This window comes from Cinclus cinclus, chromosome 2 (genome assembly GCF_963662255.1).
Source record: "Cinclus cinclus chromosome 2, bCinCin1.1, whole genome shotgun sequence".
Lineage (NCBI taxonomy): Eukaryota > Metazoa > Chordata > Aves > Passeriformes > Cinclidae > Cinclus > Cinclus cinclus.
Genome location: NC_085047.1, coordinates 1,258,829 through 1,286,452, shown reverse-complemented (window position 1 = coordinate 1,286,452; position 27,624 = coordinate 1,258,829). Strand labels below are relative to the sequence as shown.

The 27,624-nt window shown below is 45.8% G+C and overlaps 1 protein-coding gene across 4 annotated transcripts in view; it reads right to left on the bottom strand.

The window, feature by feature from the left end:
• Positions 1 to 527: 527 nt before the first annotated feature.
• Positions 528 to 27,624, bottom strand: part of RAB6A (RAB6A, member RAS oncogene family) — a 39,265-nt gene continuing 12,168 nt past the window's right edge. Inside the window, exons 2-9 of one of the 4 annotated variants that reach the window (XM_062515286.1) lie at positions 22,018 to 22,049; positions 14,901 to 14,959; positions 12,518 to 12,571; positions 10,969 to 11,074; positions 8,893 to 9,004; positions 8,062 to 8,155; positions 2,552 to 2,618; positions 528 to 730 (exon numbers count right to left, since the gene is read on the bottom strand). In XM_062515286.1, coding sequence (XP_062371270.1) covers positions 666 to 730; positions 2,552 to 2,618; positions 8,062 to 8,155; positions 8,893 to 9,004; positions 10,969 to 11,074; positions 12,518 to 12,571; positions 14,901 to 14,959; positions 22,018 to 22,049 — 589 coding nt within the window. In that variant the 3' untranslated portion in view covers positions 528 to 665. Of the gene's footprint in view, positions 731 to 2,551; positions 2,619 to 8,061; positions 8,156 to 8,892; positions 9,005 to 10,795; positions 10,902 to 10,968; positions 11,075 to 12,517; positions 12,572 to 14,900; positions 14,960 to 22,017; positions 22,050 to 27,624 lie in introns of all 4 variants that reach the window. The other 3 variants (XM_062515285.1, XM_062515287.1, XM_062515288.1) reach the window with 3 other exon arrangements.

Sequence of the window (27,624 nt, the reverse complement as noted above, 5' to 3'; positions counted from 1 at the left end):
GCTCCAGCAGCCAGGAGAGTCAAACCCCTGCTAAGGCCAGGCTGGGTCTGGACACCAGGCAGACTCGCTCTGCTCAACGCAATTAAGAGCTTGGGGTTAATTTGTGTTTAATTATCAAGGATAAGCCTTTAACCCTCGGCATCTGACGCCTCCGCCCGTGATTCCGCCTGCTGTCTACACATTCCCAGTTTCTGAGAGAAATCCAATGGGTCAGATTTGCAAGCCTTCTTCTGCACATACATCTCGTCTAGGTCCAATTCCAAACTTACTCAGTTGCCATCATTTCAAAGTGCAATTTCATAACATATTAAAAAAGGAACAAATATTAAGAAATTGTACCTATTTTTTTTGTTTGGATTTTTTTTTTGCTTTTGTTTTTTTTTTAAAGTTATACCTAGAATACGGTGGAATATTTTGGCTTTTTTTTTTTTCTTATAAATAATGAAGACACTGACATTTTGGTGTGTGTGTGTGTGTGTGTGTGTGTGTGTGTGGGGTGTGCTTGTGAAGCTAAAGATCATCTCCACGAGACAGCCAGCGATGATGAACTGCGATACGTTATTACGGAAAGGGGAAGGTTCAAGCCAATATTCACACTGCAGTCAATGAAGAGGACAGGGAGGGAAAGCAGTGATGTTCTGGAGAAAGGTGGAAGCCACATGGTATTAGCAGGAACAGCCTCCTTCACTGACAGGCTGCTCTTGAGGCTTTTCCAGTTTTATGTCAATCACTGGAAGGAGGAAGTTAAGGCAAACAGATCTCCAACTCTGTATCCCTACCGAGAGCAGGATTTTGAATGGCATTTTCAATGCTGAAATACTTGGAAAGACCAGCTCCAAACCGAAGGTTTTTCACCTGCCCTTTTTTTTTTCCCACCACTTCCTGGGCACATTGCTCACCTCCAGAGCTCTGGCCGTGCCATCCTGACCTCCTCACCAATCCTTGCTCAGTTCAACCTCTCTGCTCCCTCCAGCAGCCAGCAAAGCCCCGCCAGCAGCCTGAATTCCCCCTTCCAGTGACAGCTGATGTCCCACAAGGTCACTGCAGAGCTGGCTGCTCAGAACCTGCCTGTGATAAGCGACTCCCTCTGCAGCACTCCAATTCCCAGCGGATGCCCTACAGCTACAGCCTCACGGAGCCTTTCCCAGGAGGAGCTTTGAATGCTAATCCCCAGCTCAGAGCTGTTCACCACAAGTCTCCAGCATTCCCCTTATCAGAGAACACAGAGGCAAAGAGATCACGCAGCTGGTACTTCCAACTTATTTCTTTAGGGGGTTGAAGTTGCTTTTGAAAGAGGTCTGGAGAAAATAAACACGGAAATGGAAACACAAGACCAGCAATTCATCTCTAGTGTTTGGTCCATTTAAAGCTTGAAGTGTGTTTAAATTGGAGATGCCTGTCATGAGCCCTGCCAGCTTCGTCTCAGAGCCTGAATGGGTCAAGATCCTTGAACCCTCCATGTTTTGCAAAAGTGCAATTAATCCTAATGCAGCTGCCTGGGAGAGGATCCTATCCACCCCTGCTATCTGCAGGCTGCAGGAAGCCCAATTGCCAGTGCCCTAAATGCACTCCCATTTAGAGACCGGCGATCAAACTCCCTGCCACAGTCCCTGCCTGTGCACTCTACCCCGCCCCATTAATAAAGATGGATGCCCATTAACTTTTTGTGTAACAAAATATTTCTGATCACTCAAGTCCTATCACACAAAGCTTGTGCCTCAGCAGCTGAAATCCCCAGCTTCCCAAACCCTTATTTTCCCCATGTATCAGATGCTCTGACAGAATTCCAGGGCCAGGCTTGCCCCACACTCCCACAGTTCCTGGGACTTCGTTCCTCCAAGGCACAATTTCTCCTCTATCTACCAGCTCCATGATCCGTGCTGCAAATAAAACCAACAACCCTGGAAAAGCTGCTATTCCAAGCACACCCACCTGGCCAGGTCAGTGATTCCAGTGTAGCCATACTGTTTTCAAGACTTTTCCATCCCTTTTGGCACCTGCTTTCCCTTGGCTGAGACTGATCCCATCAGTTGAGTCTTCTCCCTCCCACCACAAAGATGCTGCTTGGGGTCCAGGGTGTGACAAGCTGCCCTGGGAGGTTATGGGATCTCCATCCTCGGAGATTTCCCAAGTTTCCCTGAATGTGACCTGGAGAAACTGGCTCAACACGGGAGCCAGCCCTGCTTTGAGCAGGAGGGTCAGAGAAGGGGCCTTCAGAGGTCCCATCCAGGACAGTTTGGTTTTGGATTCTGACGGTCAGATCTGCAAGAGCCACAGGGGTTTCTGTTCAGACCTCTTTGCAGCTGTTTTCTCCCACCTTCCACATGTTCAAACACCAAGCAAAGAATCCCTTTGGATCAGCATTCCTTCCCCTGCTGCCTCCACCCTCGACACCCCTGCTCCCAGCCTTCCAACCACCAATCCTCCTTCCTCAGCACTTCAAGCTCCAAGGTTACTTGCCCCTATTCCCTCTCTTTCCGGGCTGTCCACGAGGGCTGCAGCAGACTCTCCTCGTCCAGGGTAATGCCTGGCACAGGCACAGAAAGGATACTGTCTTCTCTACTTTTGTCTTGTGTGCTTTCCATCCCAGGCAAGGCAGCTGCCACGCGTCGGAAAAGCTGCAAAGAACCACACGGGGAACAGATGAAAACAACGGCTCCCCCCGGCTGAGACAGTTCAAACAATGATTCAACACATCCCCCGGCACTATTTACACTGCTCAGCCCCAAAATCCTGACACCAAATATAACCTTTATTCCTTGAAAAGGGCAACACACAGCTCTTGTTAGTGGACATCAGCAAAACTCCTGCACCCTCTCTGCAAATAGGAGGGGTAGGATCCAGCATTTCACCTCACACATGCCACAGAGGTCCGCAGACCCCAACAACCTCCCTGTGGCAGGTGGGAATTAGACTTTCCCCCTTCCCCAGAGGATGACAGAGGAGCACGGACACACTGATGAAGGCAAACACACCACCCAGAAGCCTGCCATTGCATCAGCCGAGCTGACACACATGGAAGAGTGTCAAAAAATGGGATGTATGGAAAGGATTTCTTCCAAGCCTCACCCATCTGTGGCCCTTCTCCTATGAAGCAGACAAAGGAAACGTGCCCAAACCTAATCTTCATCTTTTTTGGTGCCCACTCCATGGCTATCCTGTGTCCACATTCAGGGGATAAAGCACAGAACAAACGGATCCAAAGCCTCTCACTTGAACACCACCTCCAGTTTCCCAGCAAGGTCTGAGCTCCAAACTCTCCTCACGGTTTTATTCCACTTGAAGGAGGAGAGATGGAATGGGACCCATTCCCTCTCCCGCATTTCCCACCTTTTCCCCTGAGGTTCAGACTTGCAATTCCCACCACACGGCTTTTCCTCGGCCCTCTGGGTGAGGACCCTAGAGATGTGCCCACTATGAGTGCAGGAGAATTGCCCTGCATTCATCTGCCCGTTCCCCCCCGCACAGGAAGCTCTCCATCCACCACGCGTTCCCACAGCATCCCGTGCCGCGGGTCTGACGTCAGGCCCGGCGTGTTCCATTCCTGCACGTTTTCCTGCCTCTCCTCAAACGACACAAAGCTAAACCACTTATTCCCAGTGACCCACTTTCTACAGAAAAGCCAGCCAAGCCACTGCCAGCCTGTTTACATCAGGAGTGTGGGTACCCGAGCAGCCCCGCGGGTCCCTGCCCAAGGGCTCTCCCCACTTTGGCTCCCAGAGTCCCAGTGATGCTGCAGAGACAATTAATATTTTGTTGGCCTGACAGCCCCCTCCAAGCTCACCATGAGCAAGCCCCCAGGTCTGCCTGGGATCTCTCTTGGCAGGAATCTGGCACACACACTGGAATCTGAGCCAAGGACAGGGGTCTGAGAAGCTGGAACTTCGTGTAACTCCCTAATTTCAGCCAACAATTCCAAAGTAAAAAAGCTTAGAACATTTTCCCCCCGCCCCGCTCTGTGTTTCTGTGAACCTTTCCCATTAACCTGGACCTTCCAGCCTCCCTGAAAACCTCAGGGAAGTCCTCATAGGCCAAACAGGAAGTAACAAAATTCCAGATGCTAAACTCTACCTAAACCAACAGCAGGAATGCCCACACAGAGGAAGGGTGAGGAGTCTTTAAAAAATCCTCAGCTGATGGAACCAACTGGAATTGAAACCACACTGCTGACAGAAAGGCTGTTTAAAATACAGTAATCCTTTCTTTACATTAAGGCCGGGAATAAAACGATGCTTTTAGCAGTATTTCTCCACTAAATTATCAGAGTAAAACCAGGAATTTGGCAACTAAGAAAAATCAACTTTATTTCTTATTAACCTTCTGCTTATCAGCCCCAGCATATGCGAATAAATCCAATTAGGGAAACTTCCTGATGGTTGGAAAGCAGCCTTCCCACAGGGCCCTCTGAGCTTCCTGGTGCTGTCAGCCCCGAGCCAGTGTGTGTCTGTACACACATGTACATGTTTAAATGTTTGTGTGGATATAAAAACACAAGCATTGATGAGCATCCAGGACTTTTTTTCCAAGGCAGGAGTTAAATGCAGCAGCTGAAAGAGTAAAAGCCACACAAACTCCCTTTCAGCGTTCAACTCTGCAATCTGCTTCCTGATAGAAACTCTGGAAAAAAGCCTCATCTCTCACCATCAGTTTCAAGTCATTTGCCAAGCTGTGCCTTTCCTGCTACTCCAGCCAATAAATCCCAACAGATCAGGGTCACAAAGGACTGCAGGCACAAACCAGTTTTCAGCCACACTCCAGCAGCAATATGGAAAGGACAGAAGGATCACTGTCCAGATGGAAAAGCCGGGCAAGAAACCTGTTCCTCAACACAAGGCAATCAAAAATCTTTCCCCAGTTCTCATTCTCTGCAACTCTGAGGATAATTCTTGCCCATCAGATGGATAAGCATCAGAAGACAGGAGGAAGAGCCCAGCTCTGTGAGAACAGGGTCACAGAGGGGCTGTGCTCAGAGAGCCTACGCCGTGAGAAAGTTCTTCTGCCAAGGACCACATTCATCCCCTGGCTCTTTCCAGGGCCGGCGTGGAGTGTGCCAGGTACTGCTGGAGGGAGGAATTCAAGGGGTCTCCCTCCCCTCTCCTTCTACAAGACAGTAAAATGAACCCTGACATATTCTGGGCATGAAACCCAGGGACTAACAATAAGATTCCCTGAAATACAGACTGCTGAGACAGAGCAGGAATCGCAAAGTCTTTTAAAGCTTATTCAGAGCTGACAGAATGAATCACAGACTGCAGTTCTCTGCATTAAAAGGAGCAAGTTATCTACTTCCCTTCTCCAGCTTAAGGCTCCCCTGGCAATCAGTCTTTGCAGGATTCAAAAGCCAATCTTTTCCCCTCTGCTGCATCGGTTTAACCCCACAATAACACTACCACCACTTGCATTCCCTAATATCCACTCATTTTTCTTTAACATCCCTGGCCCTAAGCCAGAAGGAACAGCAAGAGTGAAGGACCTTGGGGACTGCAAACAGCTCTGCAGTCACACATCCACCAGCACCCAGCACTGAGGTGCCATCCTCAGAACTCTCTCCCCTTTCCTGATACAGGGAATGGCAGAAAAAGCCTGGCAGCAGCACGGTCCCCTCTGTTCCTCTGCTGGCAGAAGATCCTGGCAACACTGGAAAAAATGGGAATAGCTGCTGTTGGAAGTACAGAGCATCTCACCTACTGGGGTCCCAGCACAAAGCTAGGCCCCTTGGACCTGCAGGACAGCTGCAGGGAGCACAGAGCTGGAGGCAGTGCCCTTCTCTCTTATCCAAAAAGAATGACCCAGAAGCTAAAAGCAGCACCCAAGGACAAAAGTCCCCTGGATTCCCACTGACGAGGAGCAGCTGGAAAAGTCACAGCCGTTCCCTCCCCGAGCAGGACAAGAAATTCAGCTACTTCTGGATGAAAATTCTGTATGAAAATTGACGTAGACAGTGTTGTGCTCTCCACAACATATTCAGGATCAGAATATGTTGTGGAGAGCTGTTATCGGTTATGGGAAGGTCAAATTTGCATTCAGCTTATTAAGGATTTTACACAGGTTATGGGAAGGGGATCCATTCTGCAGTTTTACTTTCCTATTTCACTGGGAGAGAATTTATTGCTAAGCTAATAAAATATTGCTAAGCTAATTTAACAGAGAAGCTGCAAGGAAACAGGGAACTATCTAAATGGTAATATTAAAAGTCTCATCCTTTGATAATTGCTTAAACAACTACTTATTAAACTAATAAAAACCGAGAGTTACAAGTATTCTAGAATATAGAACAGTTTTGAAATCCTTGAGCATCCCAGTCCACGCCTGCAACACACGGATCAAAACTTGTTAGAAATATCCATTTTAAATTTTTTGAATATCCACTCAAGTCTTTGCACAGCATCAAATCCTCAGGGTTCCAGCTGGCCCTGAAAGCCACAACTCCCTCATAGGCTTGGCTACAGAACCTCTGGAAATATGTCAGGGCACAGAAACTCCCTCAAGGAAAGAAGGAGTGTAGAGCTCCTTCATCATCATCATCATCATCATCAGTCAGTGAGGCAACTGCTCTCAGTGCACACCCCCAGGTCTAAGCACTCATTAAAGACTGCAGCACAGAATCCAAACCTTAATTACCAGGCAAGCTGTGTTGTGGCAGGATAATTGGGGGACCCTGGAAGCCAACATGTCCATGGTGGGTGATGCAGTGAGGCTGCTCTGAGTTAACACTGCTATAATTATCCCATTACATAGGGAATCATTTTGCTACTTAGAGACAAAGTCAAGGGACATTTTAATAACAGACTCTTTAGTCCTGTCTAGAACGTGAAGTAGTTTATAACCCTATTTTATTACTCCTGGTACCCTTCTGCATAGAAACCATTTGTGTAACTACATATATAAAATATACATGGAATGTCATCCATACACAATGAATCTCTGATGGTTTGGGTGGGAAGGCAGCTTAAAGCCCATCCAGTGCCACCCCTGCCATGGGCAGGGACACCTTCCACTGTCCCAGGCTGCTCCAAGCCCCAGTGCCCAGCCTGGCCTTGGACACTGCCAGGGATGCAGGGGCAGCCACAGCTGCTCTGGGCACCCTGTGCCAGGGCCTGCCCACCCTCACAGGGAACAATTCCTTCCCCACATTCTATCTATCCCCCTGCCCTCTGGCAGTGGCAAGCCATTCCCAGTGTCCTGTCCCTCCATCCCTTGTCCCCAGTCCCTCTCCTGCTCTCCTGGAGCCCCTTCGGGCCCTGGAAGGGACTCTGAGCTCTCCCTGGATCCTTCTCCTCTCCAGGTGAGCACCCCCAGCTCTCCCAGCCTGGCTCCAGCCCTGGAGCAGCTCTGAGGTCTCCTATGGACTCTCTCCAGCAGCTCCAAGTCCTTCTATTCCTGGGGGACAGGGAGCTGAGCACAGCATTCCACATGTGTGTGTTTGCTCTGTGGAGACACCCGTGAATTTATGGCTTCTCCAGGTTTGAATTTAAAGAGCCCTATCTCATCTCAGGAAATCAAAACCCTCATTTATTCTGCAGTCCCATCAGTTCAAAAGACCTTTCACTGCTTTGCCCAATTCAAAAGCAACTCATCATCTACTAGAAATAAATAGCTCTGGCTGTCCAGGAACATTCGTTGGCACTTCCAGTGCCTTACAACAGAGTGGGAACAGCAGTTGCTCTGTCTCCCTGGGCACTGGAAGCATTTTAAGCCATCACGCTCCTCCTTCACTGCTTTGTTTCATTCACTGAAACAGAATCACAAACAGTCCTCAGACCTGTGCTCCCCCAGCCCTGTGTCCCAGTCTCAGTCTGAACAGCAGATCTGGATTACCAAAACCCCAGGATTCTGTACTCATAATGCTTCTTCCATAACCCCTCTGTTATATAAGGGGAAGGAAGCCCCAAATCATGTGATGCCAGGTCTGAGATCCTTCAGAACCTCAGCCAACAATTCAGCTCTGAGGTGCTGCTTGCTGTGTGTGGACTACAACTCCCACGGGCCCCTTTTGCCAAGGCCTCCCAAAATGCAGGGAAGTGCTCCTCCCACAAGGGTGTGTTATCAGCAGCCACTCACCTGTTTTACATTGTATCCTGCCTTTGCACTAGTCTCAATGAACATGACATTCAACTCTTTGGCTTTCCTTTCTCCTTCCTCAATGGACACTTGTCTGGGGAAGAAAACACAGAGTTAGGGGGGAAAAACCCCAAACCTGGACAAATACTTTATGATTATTTACACTTTAAAAAAAAAAAAAACCAAAAAACAAAAACATGCTTTATCTGAAAGCCCTTAAAGGTTTTTCTCCCTGCATGGAGTGTACAGCTGCTGACAGGTATCACCACTTCCATGGCACACCAGGCTCCCAAAGCAGAACTCAGCATTCCAGCAGAACAGCCAAGCGTTCAGCCCCAAATCCCAGGAAAAAAAAACCCAGCCCCTGTCCAGGAAACCGTGCTTTTATGTCTGAACGCAACAACAGTCCAAAAATAATCATCAACACCAAACTGTTTTAATAAAAGTCCAAGTATAACCATCTCATATAGGAGGAATGCTGTCCCATTTTTCCCTGGATACATGTTCCACCCAATAAGCAGAACATTGTTAAGAACAAATATTTGTAACCAGTTCATTCATTCAGTGGTGTGGGCTGTAATCAACAATCCCTTCTCTCCCGACATCTGTACAAGATGGTGATGGCTTTCCAACACATTCACAGCACTGTGATGGAAATTTGGCTTAGCCTAAAGAAAGAGGGTTTAAAACTGAGACTTCTCTATTCACAGCCATCTCGAGAAAAAAAAAAAAAAAACAAAACCAAAAACATTTATATACAGTCCTTAAAATAAGAGCAAACAGCAGCAGAGTAAGAACAGAGCATTTGAAAGCTGGATTATTCCTCCGTACCTCTTATCTGCTAGATCTGTTTTATTTCCCACCAGCATGATGATGACATCGCTGCCCCGTTCCGTTCTGACGTCATCGATCCACTTTGTGGTTTGCTGGAAGGAGTTTACATCTATCAGAGAACAGTGGAGAGGGTTATCACTGCAGGAGTCCCTCACAGCTCACCAGGAAATACATCTGGACTTGGAAAGAAAAGCTTCAAATTCTGTGGAGTCGGTGGAAGAGGGTGATGAAGAATCAGCGAGTGAAACCCTGAATGTCCCCCACTAAAGGACACGGAAACTCCGGCATTAATTTCACAGGGGCAACTGCTTCATTGCAGGTGGGTTCAAAGCCAGAGAGGGAACTGAGTCCGTCTATAACTTGGTTTTGACAGCACCTAAAATGAAAAGTCTTATCACTGTGTTTCAGTTCCTTATTTTTTAGTTCAACATAAAGTATTTTCTACAGGGATTGAGGATTAATTTTTGCACTCTACACTGCTTGTGGCCTGTGCACCTACAGAGGTACCTACAGTTCCACTGCTTCTCAAAATCCTCAATCCCAGCCTTGCATTTTGTACACTTGAATCAGTCACTTCTTATTTTCTCTAGGGAATCCTAGGGTTATACAACACAGCAGCAACTCCCGTGGCACTGAACGCTTGCCTTCAAAACAATTTCTAAATCTTTGCATAAAACCAGAAGCAGAAATTTAACCTCTTCACAGGCACTTAATGCTAAATCCTTAAAAGCTGCAAGGTAAGAATTCCAGACCGTATGGTGCTTGAGAAGTTGCAGCCCACAGGGAAAAGGGAGCTGGAGGGAAGCTGCCACAGAGCTCAGCATTTGCCAGTTAGTGACACAAAGAGCATCTGAGCAGCCAAAGCAGTTCCAGTACTTGAAAAGGGAGGGGGGGGCCTGTGCAGCAGTTCTTGAAAAGTATTGATTTTTTTTAATGGCTTTAACTGCAAAGTAATATATTGCGTGCTAGACAGCCAAGACTTGATCACTTGCCAGTCTTAATTCTCTTTACTGCTTGGCAATATTGAATCTGCTGGGTCAGGAAAAAATTCAGAGTTCACAGCTAGCTTGTAATTTTAGCTTGAAGGAAAGTGCCATTTTTAACAATTAGAGCTTTTCTAGGTAAAGCCCCTATTCCTGGCTGTAATCTTCCAGTACTTATAAATCAAAGGACAAGAATTTATGCATTTGTGTAGAATTAGGCCATTGTTCTCAGTCAATTCTGGTTCAGAACTGAAGTTATGGGACGGTTTAGTTCCCCTAAAACAGAGTTTCTGCTCTTTGCCAATGCAGGAACTGTACGTTAAAGGGTGTCTGGACTGAGGAGAGGGACAGAAGGAGCAGGGCTGAAGAAGCACTAATATTTTAGTTGACAAAAATGTACATACCTTAGTAAGAAATGAAAGAGCAATTGTTAAAGGGTAAGGGCTTAGTGCTAAGTTTTACATCTCGCAGCACGTGAGAGAGGCTGGTTCCAAGGAAAATGTGATGTTAATGCGTTCTCCCCACCAGCCCGTGCCCAGATTTCGTTTGGTGGGGGAGGGTGAATGAAGTGGAGCAAGCTACAAAAGTCTCCAGTTTGAGAATTCAGATACCCACGGACACAAAGCCCAAAAGTCACAGGTGATGTTACGACCGAAAGGCAGATGGAAGAGTGCAACGAGAGCAGGCAGGACTGGAGGACTGAAGAAAATGGGATAGGGAAGGGTTCAAATGGTATTTTTGAGACAGTCGATACATTACAACAGCAGCAACCACGGGGCTTGCGTAAAACAAGCAAAGAAACCACGTTTTTGTCATGCCAGGATGAAGCCCAAGCAGATGACGTGAGAGGACATGCAAAGCTAAGCTAGAGGATGAAAAGGGCAGAGTATTAGAAATGCAGAATTCCCCCCACTCACTTGTGATATCATAAACAACAACTGCAACAGTGGAGTCACGAATGTAGCTAGGAATCAAGCTCCTGAACCGCTCTTGACCTGCTGTGTCCCATAATTGCAACCGTACCTAACAAAATCAGTCAAACAAGCAAGAAAAATAAGAAAAAAGGTCAAACCCAGTGCAAAATACCTACTTGTGATATCGTAAACTACTACAGCAGCAGCAGAGTCACGGATGTAACTGGGAATGAGGCTACGGAAACGTTCCTGACCCGCAGTATCCCACAGCTGCAACCTGATCTGTGGGTGGGAGAAAATTAAAAGAGCCAAACTGCCACTAAAAATAAAAGAGTCAAGAAATGGTTTACTTTTTTCTTTTTTTCCAAAAAAGCTAAATAAAAAGGATGAACTCATGCAGGAGGTGCCTGGGGACTGGGAGCAGCAGGACAGTCTCCTTACAGCAATCTCTCCCGAGGGGTAATAGTAGCCAAACTGGGGGGGGAGGGGGGGGTGGGTGGTGCAGCTTCCCAAAAAAATGCTTCCCTTTCAAAAGGGGACGAGTGGACCGGCTCAGCTTCCAAGCTGAGAGGACCAACAAGAAAGCTACAGCTGAAGCGACGGAATTATCATCCCTGGAAGTGTTCAGAAGTGTGTGGATGTAGGCTAGTGGTGGCCTCGGCAGTGCTGGGGAATGGTTGGACTTGGTCTGGGAGGGCTTCTCCAGCCTCAGTGATTTTGTGAAATGTTCACCTGCAGTTCTCCCTACACGAGAGATTCATGCTCTGCTCTCCTTCTTCAGGACTCACACAGGCAACCTTCAGCAGCATGAAGGATGGCTGCTGGTGGAAAAGCTGGAAAAGCTACTCATGTCAGTTTTTTGAGGATAAAATGCTCGTTGTGACTCTAAACTGCAAAGTAATATGCACAGAGAGGCTGGATGGCTCTTACCAGCAAGGTTCTGGAAGAACAGGCAAGACACACTAAAAGCAATGTGTATGGCAAGGTGTGCAAGAGCCAGTTTGGCCATGGAAAGCACATCTCATCCCTCAAGCACTTCCCATGAAATCCCATTTAATGGGGGTTTATCCAATCCCATTTATTGGGAGTTTATCCAGTACCAGAAGCTTCCGCAGCACTGCAGTTTTGTTTCTGCAAATAGCTCAACTGAGGCTGAATTTCTTAATTAAGAATCTGAGCTCATTTTAAACCACAGCTTTGCTTGCACAGAGCAGCGATTTCACTTGATGAGCTAAAACTGCACCAGGCAAGGAAACGAGTCTCATTTGTGAACTCATCAGCGGCCACCTTCTTTTTAAACAAGGAGCATGAAGAAGACAGAGCCAGCTATTAACTGGCCACATCTGGCAATTTGTGTTTTACCTTTCTGTCTCGTGGCATCAAAAGCTGAAGGGGTTAAGCATGGCTCCCCTTTCTCCAAATTCCCACCGTCATTCACCCCTCAAATTATTTGTACCACCTCTTTCTTCCCAGAGGATGACACTAAAGCACCTTGTGCCACTCCCAAACTGCACCTGAGAGCTCTGCACACACGAACCAAATGATGACTTCCCAATCCCCATTCCCCACTGCTGTGTCTCCACAGCACTTGTCAGTCTGGAAGCAGCTGGGAGATGAAGGCTCAGCCTGTGCTTCTGAGTGATCTCAGAAGTGTGGGCTGCACAAAACCAGATGCTGGTCCTCATTCCTACTGTTCACAGAGAAAAGCAACAAAATCTTACTCACTGTTCGATCCTCCAAGTACATGGTTTTCGATAAGAAGTCAATGCCAATTGTTGCCTGTAAAGAGATGAAAAAACCAAGAGCTCTTACAAAAAATGTCGTAACACCTGCAGTGATTTTCAGGGGAGCAGCAGCAGCTGCAACAGAAACAGGCCGGGTTTCCTATTTTTAAGATACAGCTTTATTCAATAAGCAACTTGTTTAATATCTCCATGACTAGAACAATTCCTTGAAGCCCAAAAGGTTTTAAGCCCGACTCCAGTTCATGCATACTGACAGTTTAATCCACACATTTATTTGGGTAGAGGCAGGGATTATTATGCCGTTGACAAATTGGTGTCCCTCAGTTCAACCAGGATATGTGGGCACACTGTCTTCTTCCCAACTGCCAGGTATCTCCATGGATCTTCACTTTTCTAGGCAGGTTAAGGGCAGACACCTACATGATGCCTAACAACCACTAAAGCTTGGCTCATCCTAAAGCAGCATAGCTGCACCCCAACTTCCCAACACCAGTGGGAGCTCCCTGAAGAACATCTTAATGGCAGTGGGAAGCCATTCCCTGTGACCTGTCCCTCCATCCCTTGTCCCCAGTCCCTCTCCAGCTCTCCTGGAGCCCCTTTGGGCCCTGGAAGGGGCTCTGAGCTCTCCCTGGAGCCTTCTCCTCTCCCAGCCTGTCCTATCACAACACAGGGAAGCAGCACTATCAAGGAATGGATTCCAGCATGTTCTATATAACAGACTTTTACTAAAATAGATCTTCTTATGATACGTGACATGTGGGGCCGCAGCACAAAGGAAATCATTCCCACCATGTCCATGGAGGAGAATCACTCCTGGTAAAATAAACACCTCCAACCACAAGGTTTTATTCCAGGTGTTTGGGTTTCTGACACAGTACAGCAAGTTCTTACTGATAAGGCAGAGGAACACAGCTGAATTCCTCTCATCCAGCAGTGAGCAAAAGGAATCCAATGCACAGCACGGATTTTATTAAATGGCAGCTTTCTATTTTTAACAGCTGAACATAAAAACCCCATGTTCAAATGATAGGTTTCAGAAAAATGTGCATTCAAAATCTGCCAGAAATGTCCGGAACAAGCAGATCGTCCCTGAACTCACCTCCCGCTCCATTTACCCATGATCAGGGTGTGATGTGCACTGGCATTAAATACTGGCTTCTCAGGGGTCTCTAGAGAACCCTGGGCATCCAAAAATGCCTGCTTTGGGTTGACAACAACAGGCAGTGTGATTTTGGCCAAATTCCTGGACCTCTTGTGACTGATTCCTTCTTCCAGCTACAGCACAACAGGAGGAGGTACGGCCCCACCTCAGTCACAGCTCCAGGAAAATGAAGAGGTTTGCATGAATGGCTCTGACCCAAGTCCACTGACACCCAAACTGGGCAGGCAGCACTGATGCCTAAATCCAAGTTATCTTGGAAGCCCTTAGGATTTCTCACTGTTTTAAGTGCCACTCAGTGATTTTGCAATAATTTTATGTATTACATCAGACCACTTTTCCACGGTGGCACCCATATCATCCTAAAGCACATAGGGTGAAACCTCCTCAAGGAAGAACTGGGACACAAAGTCAATAAGGCAAAGGAGCAGTCCTAAAAGAAAAACATGGGGGGTGGGAAGGGGGAAATCCCATCTTAAATAAAAGAACTGCCTTCAGTGTCCATGTAATTACAGTGGGAGGAGAGCAGTGATGTGGGCTCCAGCCCTCCCACATTGTGCAAGTGGGGCCCTTCCCCCAGCTCAGGGAGAACCTCCCAACTCGTTTTTCCTAGCAGCAGCAAGGAAGAGTTACTGAAGGAGGCAGGAGGGAAATCTCTCCATTCAATGAGATCCTTGGGTACACACCGAGGAACAGGAGAATCACAACGTTTTCTTTTAATTCTTTTTTTTTTTTCTATTACCTCCTCTTCCCACCCCCCTAAAAAAAAAAAGCTTTCCCAGGCACCAGGGAACATATTTTCTCAGTTTCATGTGTCCAGAACATCACCAACTGTAACCAAGCCATGAAACATATTCTGCTTGGAGGAGACACACTTCAAGAAACTGAAGTACTTTTGTATCTCACATTTTGAGCTCACGCTAAATTCTGGAAGTGGGCAACACTGTTCTCTTAACAACTGCTATTCCCTGGCAGTGCCTTGGGTATTCCTTTAGAACCACAGCTCATCCTGCTGCAAGCAGCAGGTAAACTCCTGGAGCAGAATCCAACCCAGAAGCGGCACTCTGGCAGGTGGTAAAATTAAGATTTCACAATTGGGAATTCCATGGTCAGTGCCCCAACTTGTCTGGAATGACTTTTCCTGCAATCAAAGACACAGCAGCAGAGGAGTCTTACACAAGATAAAAAATATGGATTATTTTACCTGGTAGGTGTTGTCAAAGCTGTCATACATGAACCTGGTGATCAAGGAAGTCTTCCCCACTAGAAGAAGAAGAAAAAAACATGGATTCAAGGACCAATTCCAGAGCAAGTTTTAAGCAAGTGATTTAAAAATGGTTTACTGTGTCCAACAGATCCACAGTGTGCATTCAAACTTCCTGCAAGGACAAGAGCAGTTATTTGACTTTACAATTGGAAAGTCCCTTTTTCCCCCTGTACCATTCCCAAGCATCAATTTTACTCTTAAATTTTTGTGATTTGAGATGAAAATTAATTTCATTGCTTTCTTTTCACTAAGTCATGCAGTAATTTTAGTTGAACTGAATGATTTAACAGCCCCCATAACTAATTATGAGCAACAAAAACCTTTTCTCACTCATAAAACACAGGAATCATTCACTTTCAGACCCCATCATCCTCACAACACTTCCTTTCTACTCTTTTAAGACCAACAGCAGAGCAGAGCTAGGCCAAAGCCAAACTCATCATTTACAGGCTTTTTCCTTCTTCTACATCCTCACCTGGAGGGATCAGCAAGACACACAGGAACTGGAACATCTCCAGCTGCCTCATTTTGATATGTATAAATCCTCTTAATTGTAGGCCAGTTATTTAGGAAGCAACTGAAGTTACTCAGGGCTGCATCACCCTCCAGTGTTTTTTCCAACCTCCTTGCAGCTGGAATTTGCCATCTCTCAGTGGCAGAGGAGAGGACCTGTGTGACTTGTGCTGGACACCGAGCACTGCACGTGCTGATAAAAGGTAAGGAGGAGTGCTCGGGGCAGAGCTTATGTTCTCCAAGCAATATTCCAAGGATTTCAGCTCTTTGCCAGAGTGACCATCCAGTGAACACAGGGATTTAAGGCAAGATTAAGGTCCCTTCCAACCCAAACCATTCTATGATTTCTGGAGTAAGTTTTGGGGGGGTTGTCTGTTTGCTCTAGATCTTAACAGAGTCACCAAAAACTCCAGTTTAATCCCAATTAAGCAGCATTTTCATCTTTGGTCAACTCGGAAAAAGGGGCTAAACAAACAGGAACCCAGCAGACAGCCTCGGAGAGATGAGAATTTCCCCAGTCAATACCTGAATTCCCACGTGAATTTCTAATATATTCTGCTCTGGAGGCAGAATCAGGTTTCCCACAAAGTTAAAAAGCTGCATCCACAAGGGTAGAGCAGGCTTTTGGGAGCAGTGCACCCCAAATGGAATGATTCCTGAATCCCTGACTCAGATTTGTCCCACGGACGTGCTGAACAGCTCGAGCTGGTGCAGGACAAACAGTGAGGGGAGGAGGGATTCATTCCAGACCCAGTGACAATCCTCAGGAGATAGAGACAGGCAAAGCCAATCCCTTCCCACTGCAGCAGCAGAATCCTGGGAATTGATTTGCAGCATCACAAACAAGCTGGTTTTCCTCACTTGGCCACTGATGCAAACAGCCACATTTAACTCTTCACAGGTCCAATCTACCCCAGGAAATTATTTTTTTTGGTAACTCATGACCCCTTGAAGGACAATGAAGTGTTCCAGAAATTTTTTCCCTTCTGAGTGACATGTCTTGGATGGCATCAGTCCACAAATCACAAAATATGAAAATATTCTGTTTATTCCTGGAGCCTCACTAACCTACCTTCACTCATTTCACAGAAGGAGGGGGGAAATAAGGTACTGCTTGGCTTGTTTATCTTTAAATATCTGCCTCAGCCAACAGTTGGAGAGAGCATCCTAAAGGACTTAGTTCCAAGACATTTCTTCTCCCAACAGACCCAGGTTTATGTTGACAGGCACCAGATCAAGATGGTATTAACACCAACTGCTCACAGTTTTAATTCCATGAATACTGAGGCATTGCTGTTCCTCCTTTCAAAAACCCCAAACTGACTCCTTTTTAGAAATCCTGGCAGGAATGAAAGCCCACAGTTCCCACTGTATCTCTAATTTCTGTTCTGTCTTGCTGGCTGTATGTTTCTTGAATTCCCACAAGGCATTAATTTGGGAGTGACTGCAAGCAAAGGAGAGGACAGATTCAGAATTCAAATTCATTTTGGAAAATGCCCTCAGCAGGGAGAAGCAGAACAAGGTAATACATGGAGACAAGAACAATCAGCTGCTTAAAATCCAGATGGGAAACAACTGGATAAGTAATCCAGGGGTTATAGCCCAAGGAACAGATAAGACACTTAAGACTTCAGCTTTGTTTCATTAAGATGTTGGTTTGGGGTTTTTTTTTAATCTAGTGAGTTAATTTAATCTCTTGGAAAAATTTCCACACACAAGTACATCCAGGGCAGCACTAGTCAGCAATGCAATATCCTTTAGGCCAAAATATTCCTGGTACGCTGCTGGAACCACTCCACAAAAAAAGGCAGTATCACACCCTTGGAGGGACAGAGGTGGGGGAGGAAATGCTGGGAATGGGGTTTGCTTTGGCTGGACACACTGACAGCTCTGCTACAGGAAGCGAGGGCCAGTCTCAAACAATTCAGGAGCTGAGAAGGAACTTTTTTGGCAAAAAAAACAGGCAGCTTGCAGAGTTCACAGCAAGCAGCTGAAAGGTGAGGGGCTGAAGTGACTTACTATTCAGAAAAAGTTGTCTCCAGCCACTTTTCCCTCTGTAGATCAAGATCTAACAGCTGAGTCCAACCACAATCTGAGCAGGAAGGGCATGGAACTGGGAAACTGAGGCAATTAAACGTCAAAATAACTTATTCAGCTGGGCAGCAGATTCTCCTCCCTCCCTTGGCACGCAGAACTGTCAGATGTCATTCCACTCCAGGAATTTACATCCAAGGCATCTGAGAATCTTTTGAAGAGGAGGGAAGCCATGTAAGAAAAGAAACCATTTATTTCAACACCAACCTGGACATTTTTCTGTCTTTAAGGGGTTGAACAATGACTTCACCTGATGAGTTCTTGGGTCCTTCCAACTTTCCATCCAAGGAAATCTCTACAACAAACAGCTCCTAATCACGCAGTTGTGCCTCAGACACCACTGCTCAAGTAATTGCTGTGATTATAAAATCCTAGAAGGTTTTGGGTTGGAAGGAACCTTGAAGACCAGCTCATTCCAACACCCTGCCGTGGGCAGGGACACCTCCCACTATCCCAGGCTGCTCCAAGCCCCAGTGTCCAGCCTGGCCTTGGACACTGCCAGGGATGCAGGGGCAGCCACAGCTGCTCTGGGCACCCTGTGCCAGGGCCTGCCCACCCTCACAGGGAACAATTCCTTCCCCACATTCCATCTATCCCCCTGCCCTCTGGCAGTGGCAAGCCATTCCCTGTGTCCTGTCCCAGCTCTCCTGGAGCCTCTTTAGGCCCTGGAAGGGGCTCTGAGGTCACCCTGGAGCCTTCTCTTCTCCAAGTGAGCACCCCCATCTCTCCCAGCCCTCAGAGCACCTTCTATCATCTAATTATCGATGTACACTTCTGAAGGGGTCCAGCTCCAACAGGAATTTTTAAGCTCAGATCTGTCTTGCTCAGATGGTTTTCTTCCCTGGATCAGCTCTGGAAGAATCTGGACGTGGTGGCTCCCATCATGAACTGTCTGCTCACCTCAACCACATGAATTCTGGAAGGCTGCAGTGTTTTCCTAAGTTCTGGGACAAGAAGAAGTTGACTTTTCCGATACACAAAATTGGGAAAACTCCTAAAAGGAAAGGTTTGATCCCTGGTTCAGCACAGAAAGCAGCAGATGCCCAAACGCCAACACGCTCCTGAATCAGCAGCTGAATGGTGGCAGCAAACAGCCCAATCACGACTGAGTGAGAAGACAGGACTCAGCGGAACTGCCCTGAACCGGGAGAGACTGAATTCCAAGCCATCAATCAGCTCATGGAGTCATCCTGATCGATGCCCTTTGTCTGGGAGCCTTGAGCCAGTGCCCGGCAGGGATTTCACAGCAGGAATTCAGCCGCAAGACGGAATCAATACGCTGATCTCGTGCTTCCAGCCACTTTGATCTGACGGCGGCCGCTGGAGAGATTCCAAGGTCACTCCAGCTGATTCTCGCAGTCCGCCTTTTCCCAGCTCCCGGGGAGATCTGTGTGTCCAGCAGCATCCCCCAGGACCGACACTGATTGATGGTGGGCTCGCACAGCTCCCGGCGCCGGCGGAACGGCAGCAGCGCTGGGCTCTAACCGGGGAGCAGAGCACAGACCCATCACATAACACAAATCACCTCCCTGCCGGCACTGCATTACGAGGTCATTTGCTGCCAGAGTCTGCAAAGGGCTCGGGCACCAGCCAGGAGTGACCTGCAAGGAAAAGTAGTTGGGATTGTGCCACTTGTGATGCGCGAGGAGCAGCTCTGACATCCCCCTGTCGTTTTCTTAGGCATATCATAGCAGAGATTCACATCTTGTGCAAGCACTCTTCTGGAGGATTTATCCACATTTAGATCACTGATTTCATCCTAGTCCTTCGTCACCCATTTCAAAACATCAGCAATCAGGAAAAAAATACCGAGAAATACTCTGAAAGCAAAATAACCTTAAAGGTAATCAACACGTCCAGCCTATTTAACTGGAAAACTGTACTTGGCCTCTCCCAGCTCTCAGAAACAGCCTTGGCTAAGAGATCCAACCTGCTGACAGCCAGAGGTAAAGGGAAGAAGATGAGGAAAGCCTTCTCCTCACATAAGCAGATAACTCACACAGTAATCCCAAAATTTCACTTGCCCTTTGCATGACTCCTTTCAGATTTGATTGAAGGATTGACACCAGTGACTACAGCTTTATTTCATGGATAAACCTCACCTCAAAATCTTCACTGGAATTATTTTGCAGGGAAAAAAAAAAAGAAACCAAAGCAACGCAAGGCACCAAAAGGAAAAGCATTGCTAAGAACAATATACTGAATTATGAATGCCTCAAACCCAATTTTAGATTTGTGTTTAAAAAGAAGCCCCAAAAGGAAAATGCACAGAGTTGGCTTTAAATGATCTGTATCAGCCAGTAAGAATATTTTTAGGTGTGTCATTCCCAGCACTGGAAACAAATGCTGTATTAAAGTGATTGAAGCAGCTTCTTTAAAATATAATAAAAACGTCCCCCATCCTCCTCTGCTCTTTGCTGTCAAACTATGGAAATTTCACCTGGCTGCCTCAAAACAAGAAACAAAATTCATTCATTATCCGACAGAGCCGGGAGACTGCATCAATCCAAGGAACTCTCAGTCAGGGGAAGTTTGTTCCAGTCTCAGTGAGGAACTCGGAGGATGGAGCCCAGTCTAGTCCCAGGGAGCAGAGGCAAAAGCCACAGTCAAGGAGGTCTCATCTCTTCACTCTAATTAAAGGATATTTTACCCTGATTTTTTCCCCCTATTGATTCCACTCCTGCTGAATTGTCAAACCTATTTTCTATTTTATTCTGCCATTTCTTTCCTGATGGGAGATGTGATGAGACCAAAGGACCACCTGAGCCAATTTCTTACAGTTTTAAGTCATCAATACATTAAAAAAAAAAAAGCAAGAAAAACTAAGATTAGTAGAAAGCCTTCAAAATATAAACCTTCTTGAAATCCATATGTGGACCCCTCTAAGCAGTATAAACAAAATGGTATAAAACAGTCCCTTTTAAGATAATTTATTCCCAGCCTAGTTAAAGATCTAGGTTATAAGTTGTACTGTGGTCCTATTATATGGATGTGCTTCTTTAAGAAGGAATTTAAGATTCTCTTTAGGAAGTTAATGCAGAATATCCAGAGAGCTACAGGGAAACAAGACCCAGAAAAACACGGAACAATTCAGGCTTGTTTTACTTTGTCCTTAGAATTCAAGAGATACTCCATCATTTTCTACCTTAAATATATTTCACTTCATTCCTCCTAGAGAACAAGTCACCTTGACTTCAGCTGATTCTGGGTTTGATACTCATTCCAAGCAGAGCAAACAATGGCCTGGAGCTCGAGGCAGAGATCAAACACGGAGATCAGGCAAGGGAAATTAAAGCAGTGACAGTGAATCTGCCGGCTGGGGGGGGGGAGCGGAGTGCAGAGCACCCTCTGAACACAAAGCCCCCTCAACACTTCATTCCAGTTTTATTCCTTCTGTTTCACTGGCAACTCCTCTGACAAAGGACATCTGCAGCTGCATTGCTACCCACACAACCACAGCCCAGCACACAGCGAGCTGATGCCAAATACTGGTGCTCAGGTATTTCTTTGGCAGTTCAGGACACATTTTGTATTATCCACAAGGATACTTCTAAAATGGAAGAAAACAAACCATAGAATCGTAGAACCATCTCCCTCCAAGATCATGGAGTCCAACCATTCCTCCAGCACTGCCAAGAACATCACTAACCCGTGGCCCCCGAGTGCTGCATCCACAGGGCTTTAAATCCCTCCAGTACAGGGATCCAGCAGCTCTCACAGGGCTACAACACAACACCCACATGACAAACCTCAGCCCCAAAATAAGCTAAAGCCCCCCAAGAACCTCCAACTCAAACTGCTGGCAGCAGATTGTCCATGATTTTAAGCGAAAGGAGGACAAACAGCAGAGCAGCCACCTCCAAAAGGGGTTTTTGGCATTTATTTGTGGTTTTATGGCATCCTATCTCGAAAAGGAACTCTAGAAAGGCAGACACAATCAATAAGAATGTCAGACAACTGCAGCTGGCCTTTTTAGACCAGTGAATCCCTGCCAATCCTTCATTTCTTTTCAGGTCACCACCACAACAAAGCTTTTATTTTGCCTTTTAATTAAAAGCACTACTGAAAACTGTTTGATATAGTCCTGGATCAATTACTTTGGCTTCAGGGATTGCTGGCAGCCTGGAGCTCTCAGTTTGAGAATTGCTGGCCTGTACCCACAGAGCAGAGGAGAAAACACACAGAAATGCAGGCACTGGCAGTGGAGGATTCCCACAGCCCACTTCCATTGCCAGAGCAGCCTGTCCAGCCTTGGTGAAGTACAGGAAAAGGTGGACTTGGCCTTTTCCTATTTTCCATTTCCATTTCCTAGCCAGCCCTTGACAACACCACAGTAATTCCAAGACTATTTATGGAAGAAACAATCAAAATTTAAAACTCTACAGAAACTCACCAGCGAACAAGGAGACTTTTGGAAGCTCAAGATAATCCTGAAGCATATGGATACCCTGGAAGTGTCCAAGGCCAGGCTGGACAGGGCTTGGGATAGTGGAAGGTGTCTCTGCCCATGGCAGGGGTAGGAATGGATGGGTTTTAAGGTCCTTTCCAACCCAAACCATTTTGGGATTCTGTGATTAGTGGGAGAATGTTGAGCCTCTTAACATTCTTTTTTTTAACCCAAGTTTTAACCACTTTCCAGCTGATCAGTAATAGCACTGTCCCAGTGCTCCATACAAAATGAGGATGAATTTAATGAGATGCAACATGTGATCAATGAACCAATGGAATAACCAAATTGGCCTCTTTCCTCTGCCCTCTATACACAGCGATGAGTATTTTAAAGTACTGAGAGATCCTGAACAAAAAGTTGATTATTTGCTCACTGTAAATTCAATTCCCTTAGTCCTTGCAAAGATTCTATATGGACTGGACTTTTCAAGGCAAGATGAGACAGTTTTATTAGAGCTGAAGGTAGAGAGACGAGTTTTAGTCATTTATTGAAGTAAGAAACAGCACGGCCAGAATTTTGCTGCTGCTGAGAAAATTTCCATTTTCCTTTTACCCTGTGACAATCAGGTGCCTTGAACCTCAGTCAGCTCTTTGTGATGGGAGAATTTCTGAGCAAAACCTTCTGAAGCCTTAACATCCCAGCAACTTCCCAAAGCAGAAAGTGTGACATCAGCCTTCAGCTCCCCAGCCAGCCCTCAGCACTGGTAAAAAAAGCTGCACTTAGCAAACTGGAACAGACCCTAAGCCAGGGATAGGAGCCTAAATGGATGGTGGGAAGCGTACATGAATATTTATGAGTGTCTGGTGCAGAGCAGCAGGAAGGCAAGCATGGAGTGAACTGGCATGATGTAACAGGGAATAACAAGGAATGACACCTACCCAGCAGATGAACACACAGAAGGCTGTTCAGGGAATGGCTGGGATCATCTGCAGCTCGTTCCCACGTGCTTCAAGAACAGGGACACAAAGGAAGGAGCCAGGCTCTTTGCACAGGAGCACCACTTTAAACTCCAACGATGTAAAAAAACAGCTGTGGTAACCCTGCATTTCACATGCTTTTTCTTCCCGAGACAGATGGTATAACTTGCTTTTCCTAAGAGATGCACCAAAAAATATCTGCTCTGTTCCTTACTCAGCCCTTCTCCCTGGCCCCTCATTTGTAATGGTTTCTAAAAGGAATTCGTAACACTCATTTCAAGCCACGCCAAAAATTAAGTTTCACACACATCTGGGATCCTGTTTAAAGACCTGCCCTTGCTACTGAGAAGCAAAGAGGAAAGAGAATTTTGTTGCAACCCAGTTGTCATTAGAGCAAAGGGGTTTTAGTTCTAGTCAATCTCTCTGGGCAATAATCCATGGAAACAAGAGTTTCACGCCTGCCCCTTCCTGTCAGGCATTTCCACCATTTACAAAATGGACCAATTACTCCTTTATCTACAACAACCAGTAATCAAATGATTAACACTTCAGTAACTTCCTTATAAAAAAGATAACTGTGAAAATAAGTGTTAGCCTGAAAAGCTCATTAATTCTCATTCCTTCTTCCCTTTGGTCACCTCAGAGCACGTCCACAGCGCTGTTTTCCACAACAACTCATCCAAGACAGAAGGAAAGGGAGGCTGATGCACTTTTCTGACCTAGAAAGTGTTTATTCCCAGGGTGTTGCTGACAGCAGTGCCCAGCAAGGCCTATAAATCCACTCCCCAACTTTTCAGTCAAACTCAATACAATGCAGAAATCAAGGATTTTCTTTCTTTCTTTCCACGAGATGCTTTTCAAAACCTTGCTTTAGATCAGATGTACATCTGGATAGAGACAGACACTTGGGATTAAACCTAGTTGAACATTAGTCTCTGTAACTAGGAATGCAGAGCTAGTTATATAAAAAACCTGCTCTCTTTTTTCCTTAAATGAGAGGATTTTCATTTTATTCCTAATCTTGCAGTATACATTTTCCTGGTCTAATTCCTGCTGTACACTACTGCAGTTTCCTTCAAATATTTTGATAAAAAAGTTATCACAGAATGGGAAAGGAGCTCTAAAGATCATCCTCTCCAAGCTCCCTGCTGTGGTTTTCATTCTAAACAGTTCAGGTGAAACTTCCCTTCCTCAAGGGAACCCGAACGGTATTTCTGACATTGCAAAAGATGTGAGCAGACAGTGCCAAGTGGCCAAGTCCCTTGTTCCTCACGGCCACATCTCACCTGAAGATTCCTCCTCCCATTCAGACAGCTGAGCTGGCTCACTGGTATTTACTGGTCCATCTCCAGAGGACAAGAAATTGTCTCTAACAGGCAGGGCAGCAATTCTCCCAAAGGATCCTTCTTTTTACGCAACCAGTCCCAGGCATGCTATGTAAAAACCCAGGAGGGTTTCACAGCTGTCAGCTACACAGTGAAGGACAACCAGAAAAAAGCCTGCTGTGCCACTGATCCAAGTATTCAGTGCCATATGGATGTATTTTATGCAGTCCCCGGGCATTTTAAAACCAGCAAGAGAAGCAAAGAATTGTCACTTGTATTTAAAGCTCGGCAGTAGCTAAAGGGAAAAGGAAGAGGCAGAAGAGAGAATTTTCTATTATCCATCTTTTTCTAAGGCAACATCAGCCTGTTAGCTGTCTGTAGGCAATTTAGAATCCTATTTTATTTAGCACCACGCTTTCTTCTTGAGGGAGATGCCAGTTAGGTTTACCTGGTATCTGTATTTCTCAGAAATAAAATAAGGCACAAGTTAAGACTGATCATGACTGGCCCCAAGGTAGAAGGCACAGCCTGGACACAAAAATCTGGAAAAAGCTCCCCTTCGAATTTTGAGATGTGAAAGGATTGCACAGATCAATAAAAATGTGGAGACTCATAACAAGTTTAATGACAAACTCAGAACTCCTTCCCACTAAGCAAATCCTAATCAGCACTGGCAGAGTTGATAAAAGTGGAACAATATCCCTGATTATTAATGCACAGGCAAGATTTCCTTTGGGATCCGCACCAAGCCTTGTGACGGGGACAAAAATACCCAGTGATAAATAGCTTCATTAACTCTTGTGGGTTTTGTCAGTAATTAGCTTGACTCTTCCTCCCAAAATGGGAAATAAATGAAAGAGCACAATGCAAACAAATCTTGCTCTGTTTGCTCAGTCACAGCCACAAAGAAATGAAACAGTAAAAACGGGTCAGCCCCTGGTTCTGTCTCAAAATCACACTTTGGAGGGTTTTTTTTAAACGATGAAGCTGCACACTGGAAAGTTTTCATACATAAACTGGGGTATTTTTACTATCCCATTGTAGAAAATAATAAGCAAGAGTAAACCCCTCACTGCTGAACAGGAAGGAGCAGATTTATAAAATATAATAATTCAATTACTCTGTCAGTATAGTAAAATTAAAAAAAAACATGGAAATGGTACCTCCTAAGCACAGCTATAAAAACTCATTTTAAAATCTACGCCTTATGTTCTGGAGATGAAACCTCTTGTCTGGTTTTCTGCAGAGGAATTCCAAGCCAAGCCTGTAACATAACCAGTGCTATTTTCACAGTCTGAAAGGTTTTTAAAAGCAACAGAGCCAAAATAAGTGTCACAAGTGGAGGACCTCCAGGCAATCCCAGCTCTCCTCCCCCAGGATAACACCAAGCCTCTGGGAAGTGACACAGTGCCACGTGAGGAGCCAGACTCCCAGCTCTCTGTTGGAGGAACAGCTGTCACCTCTCGTGTTCTCATGGGAGAATGCTGAATCTCCCATCATTTCATACAGAAAGGGGCAAATATTCTGATTAAATATGGATGAAGGTAACTGAGGTCTGCAGAAGTCAAGTCCTGCCCATTTCTGAATGCCGGATGGGTTGTTTTAATTTAATTTAGGTTAAACTGGTGTGGAAACCAGAAACTGTCTTCAACTTCCTATAGCCAAGCAAAGTAGGAGTTTTGGCTTGGAGGAAGAGCCTTGGAATTCTGTGAAGAGCTGAAACCAAAATGCTGCAATGGAGTAAATGAAACATGTACAGGAAGACCTGGAAAAACAGGGAACAGCAGGAGCAGGAAGGGAATCTCACCTTGCCAATTGCTGCACAGCATGGTGGTTTCATTCAAATGAGGAAGAACAAACCCAAGATAAGGTAACCAGAAGATCAAGATTTGGAGTAGCTGCACAGATAAGGAAAACAAAAGAACAGGGAGACACGAGAATTTTTCCCAAGCCATAAGGGATGAAACAAATCACCTAAAGGAAAGGACTGGAGCAGTTTTGACTCCTAAGAGGTGCAGGACAAGTGTCGCAAAAGCATGGAAAGCCCAAAAGACAGGAAGGGCACCCAGCTGTGTCCCATCCTGTGTCACAGCATCGGGGCAGGAATCACGGCCCTTTGGAGGACAGGGATCAGAGTGAACAGTTAAGATCTACACTGCAGTGGCCATGAGGGAAATCCAGCTTAGGATGCCTTTCACTTCCATGTGCATGAGTTTAACACCAACCAGAGAACAGCAATTGTGGATGATGCACTCATGTTTTCATGGATATCGAGCTTGCTTAATTAACTAAAGGGTACTCACAGGCCACCTTTACATTTCAAAGACTTCTGTGCTGTCTCTCATTATTTTCCAGGAATGGAAAAAAAAAAAAAAAAAACTTCAGAATTTACAGACTCACGAGGGTATTTTTTCCGTGTAGCCTGAGGATTTTGCTTTCCTTCATATCTTACATAGTTAAGGTTTTTAAAATAGTTTCCAATGAGGTTTCAAATATTCTCCAAAGGACTTTACTGCTCAGAAAATGCCTCTGAACCCTCAGCCATAAACACCGCTAGCACAAAGCAGCACTTGGAAATATTGCAAAGCATATCCCAGGGACCTTCTGACCAGGAGTGGATGACCATGGAGCTAAGAAAGAAGGAAGATTCAGTAGTCCAGAAGTCCATGTGACCACAGCCTCTGCCCAAAACTTCTTAGGAACGAGGCACAGCGAGCCGAGGAAGGAGCCCTGAGCTGTGGGAATTCCAGGCGGACCTGATGAACAACTCAGCTGGCATGTGCAGCACAAACTGGAAAGAGGAAGACATTCCATGCAGGAGATGTTATTGGGAAGCTGCTCTTACATCTCAGAAATTCTTTTTTCTAAACGTGATGAACATCAGCAGGTCTTGCAAAGTCACCTCTTTTGGACTCTTCACTCTGGTTTTAAACACTGGGTTTTTCACCCTGGAAAGACATATTCCACAACTGGACCAGATCCTATCCCCAATATTTAGCTAGGTGGTATTTCTAAGTACATTTCTGAGAAAAAAAACCCCACATTTAAGAACATATTTGTGAGGCAGAGGAGTTGGAAGATGACTGGGAAAAGGAAGGAGGAACAGCGTCAGATTCTGGCTAGTGACATCCTCTTCGTTCCAGCTGCAGTTTAGTTGGGAATGGCTCCCTGCCCCTGAGCCAGAGTACAAGGATTCACAAGACTCAGTTTAAAATCAAAGAACAAACAAATCTTATGCACCCCATTAATACAGACAGGCACAGAGAGAAGCACATGGAAAAAAAGCTCCAGGAAATCCCAGTGGAGAAAGTTTAAATGTACTTCATATTCCCAGCAAGTCAGTGACCAAAAGTTAATTGAGG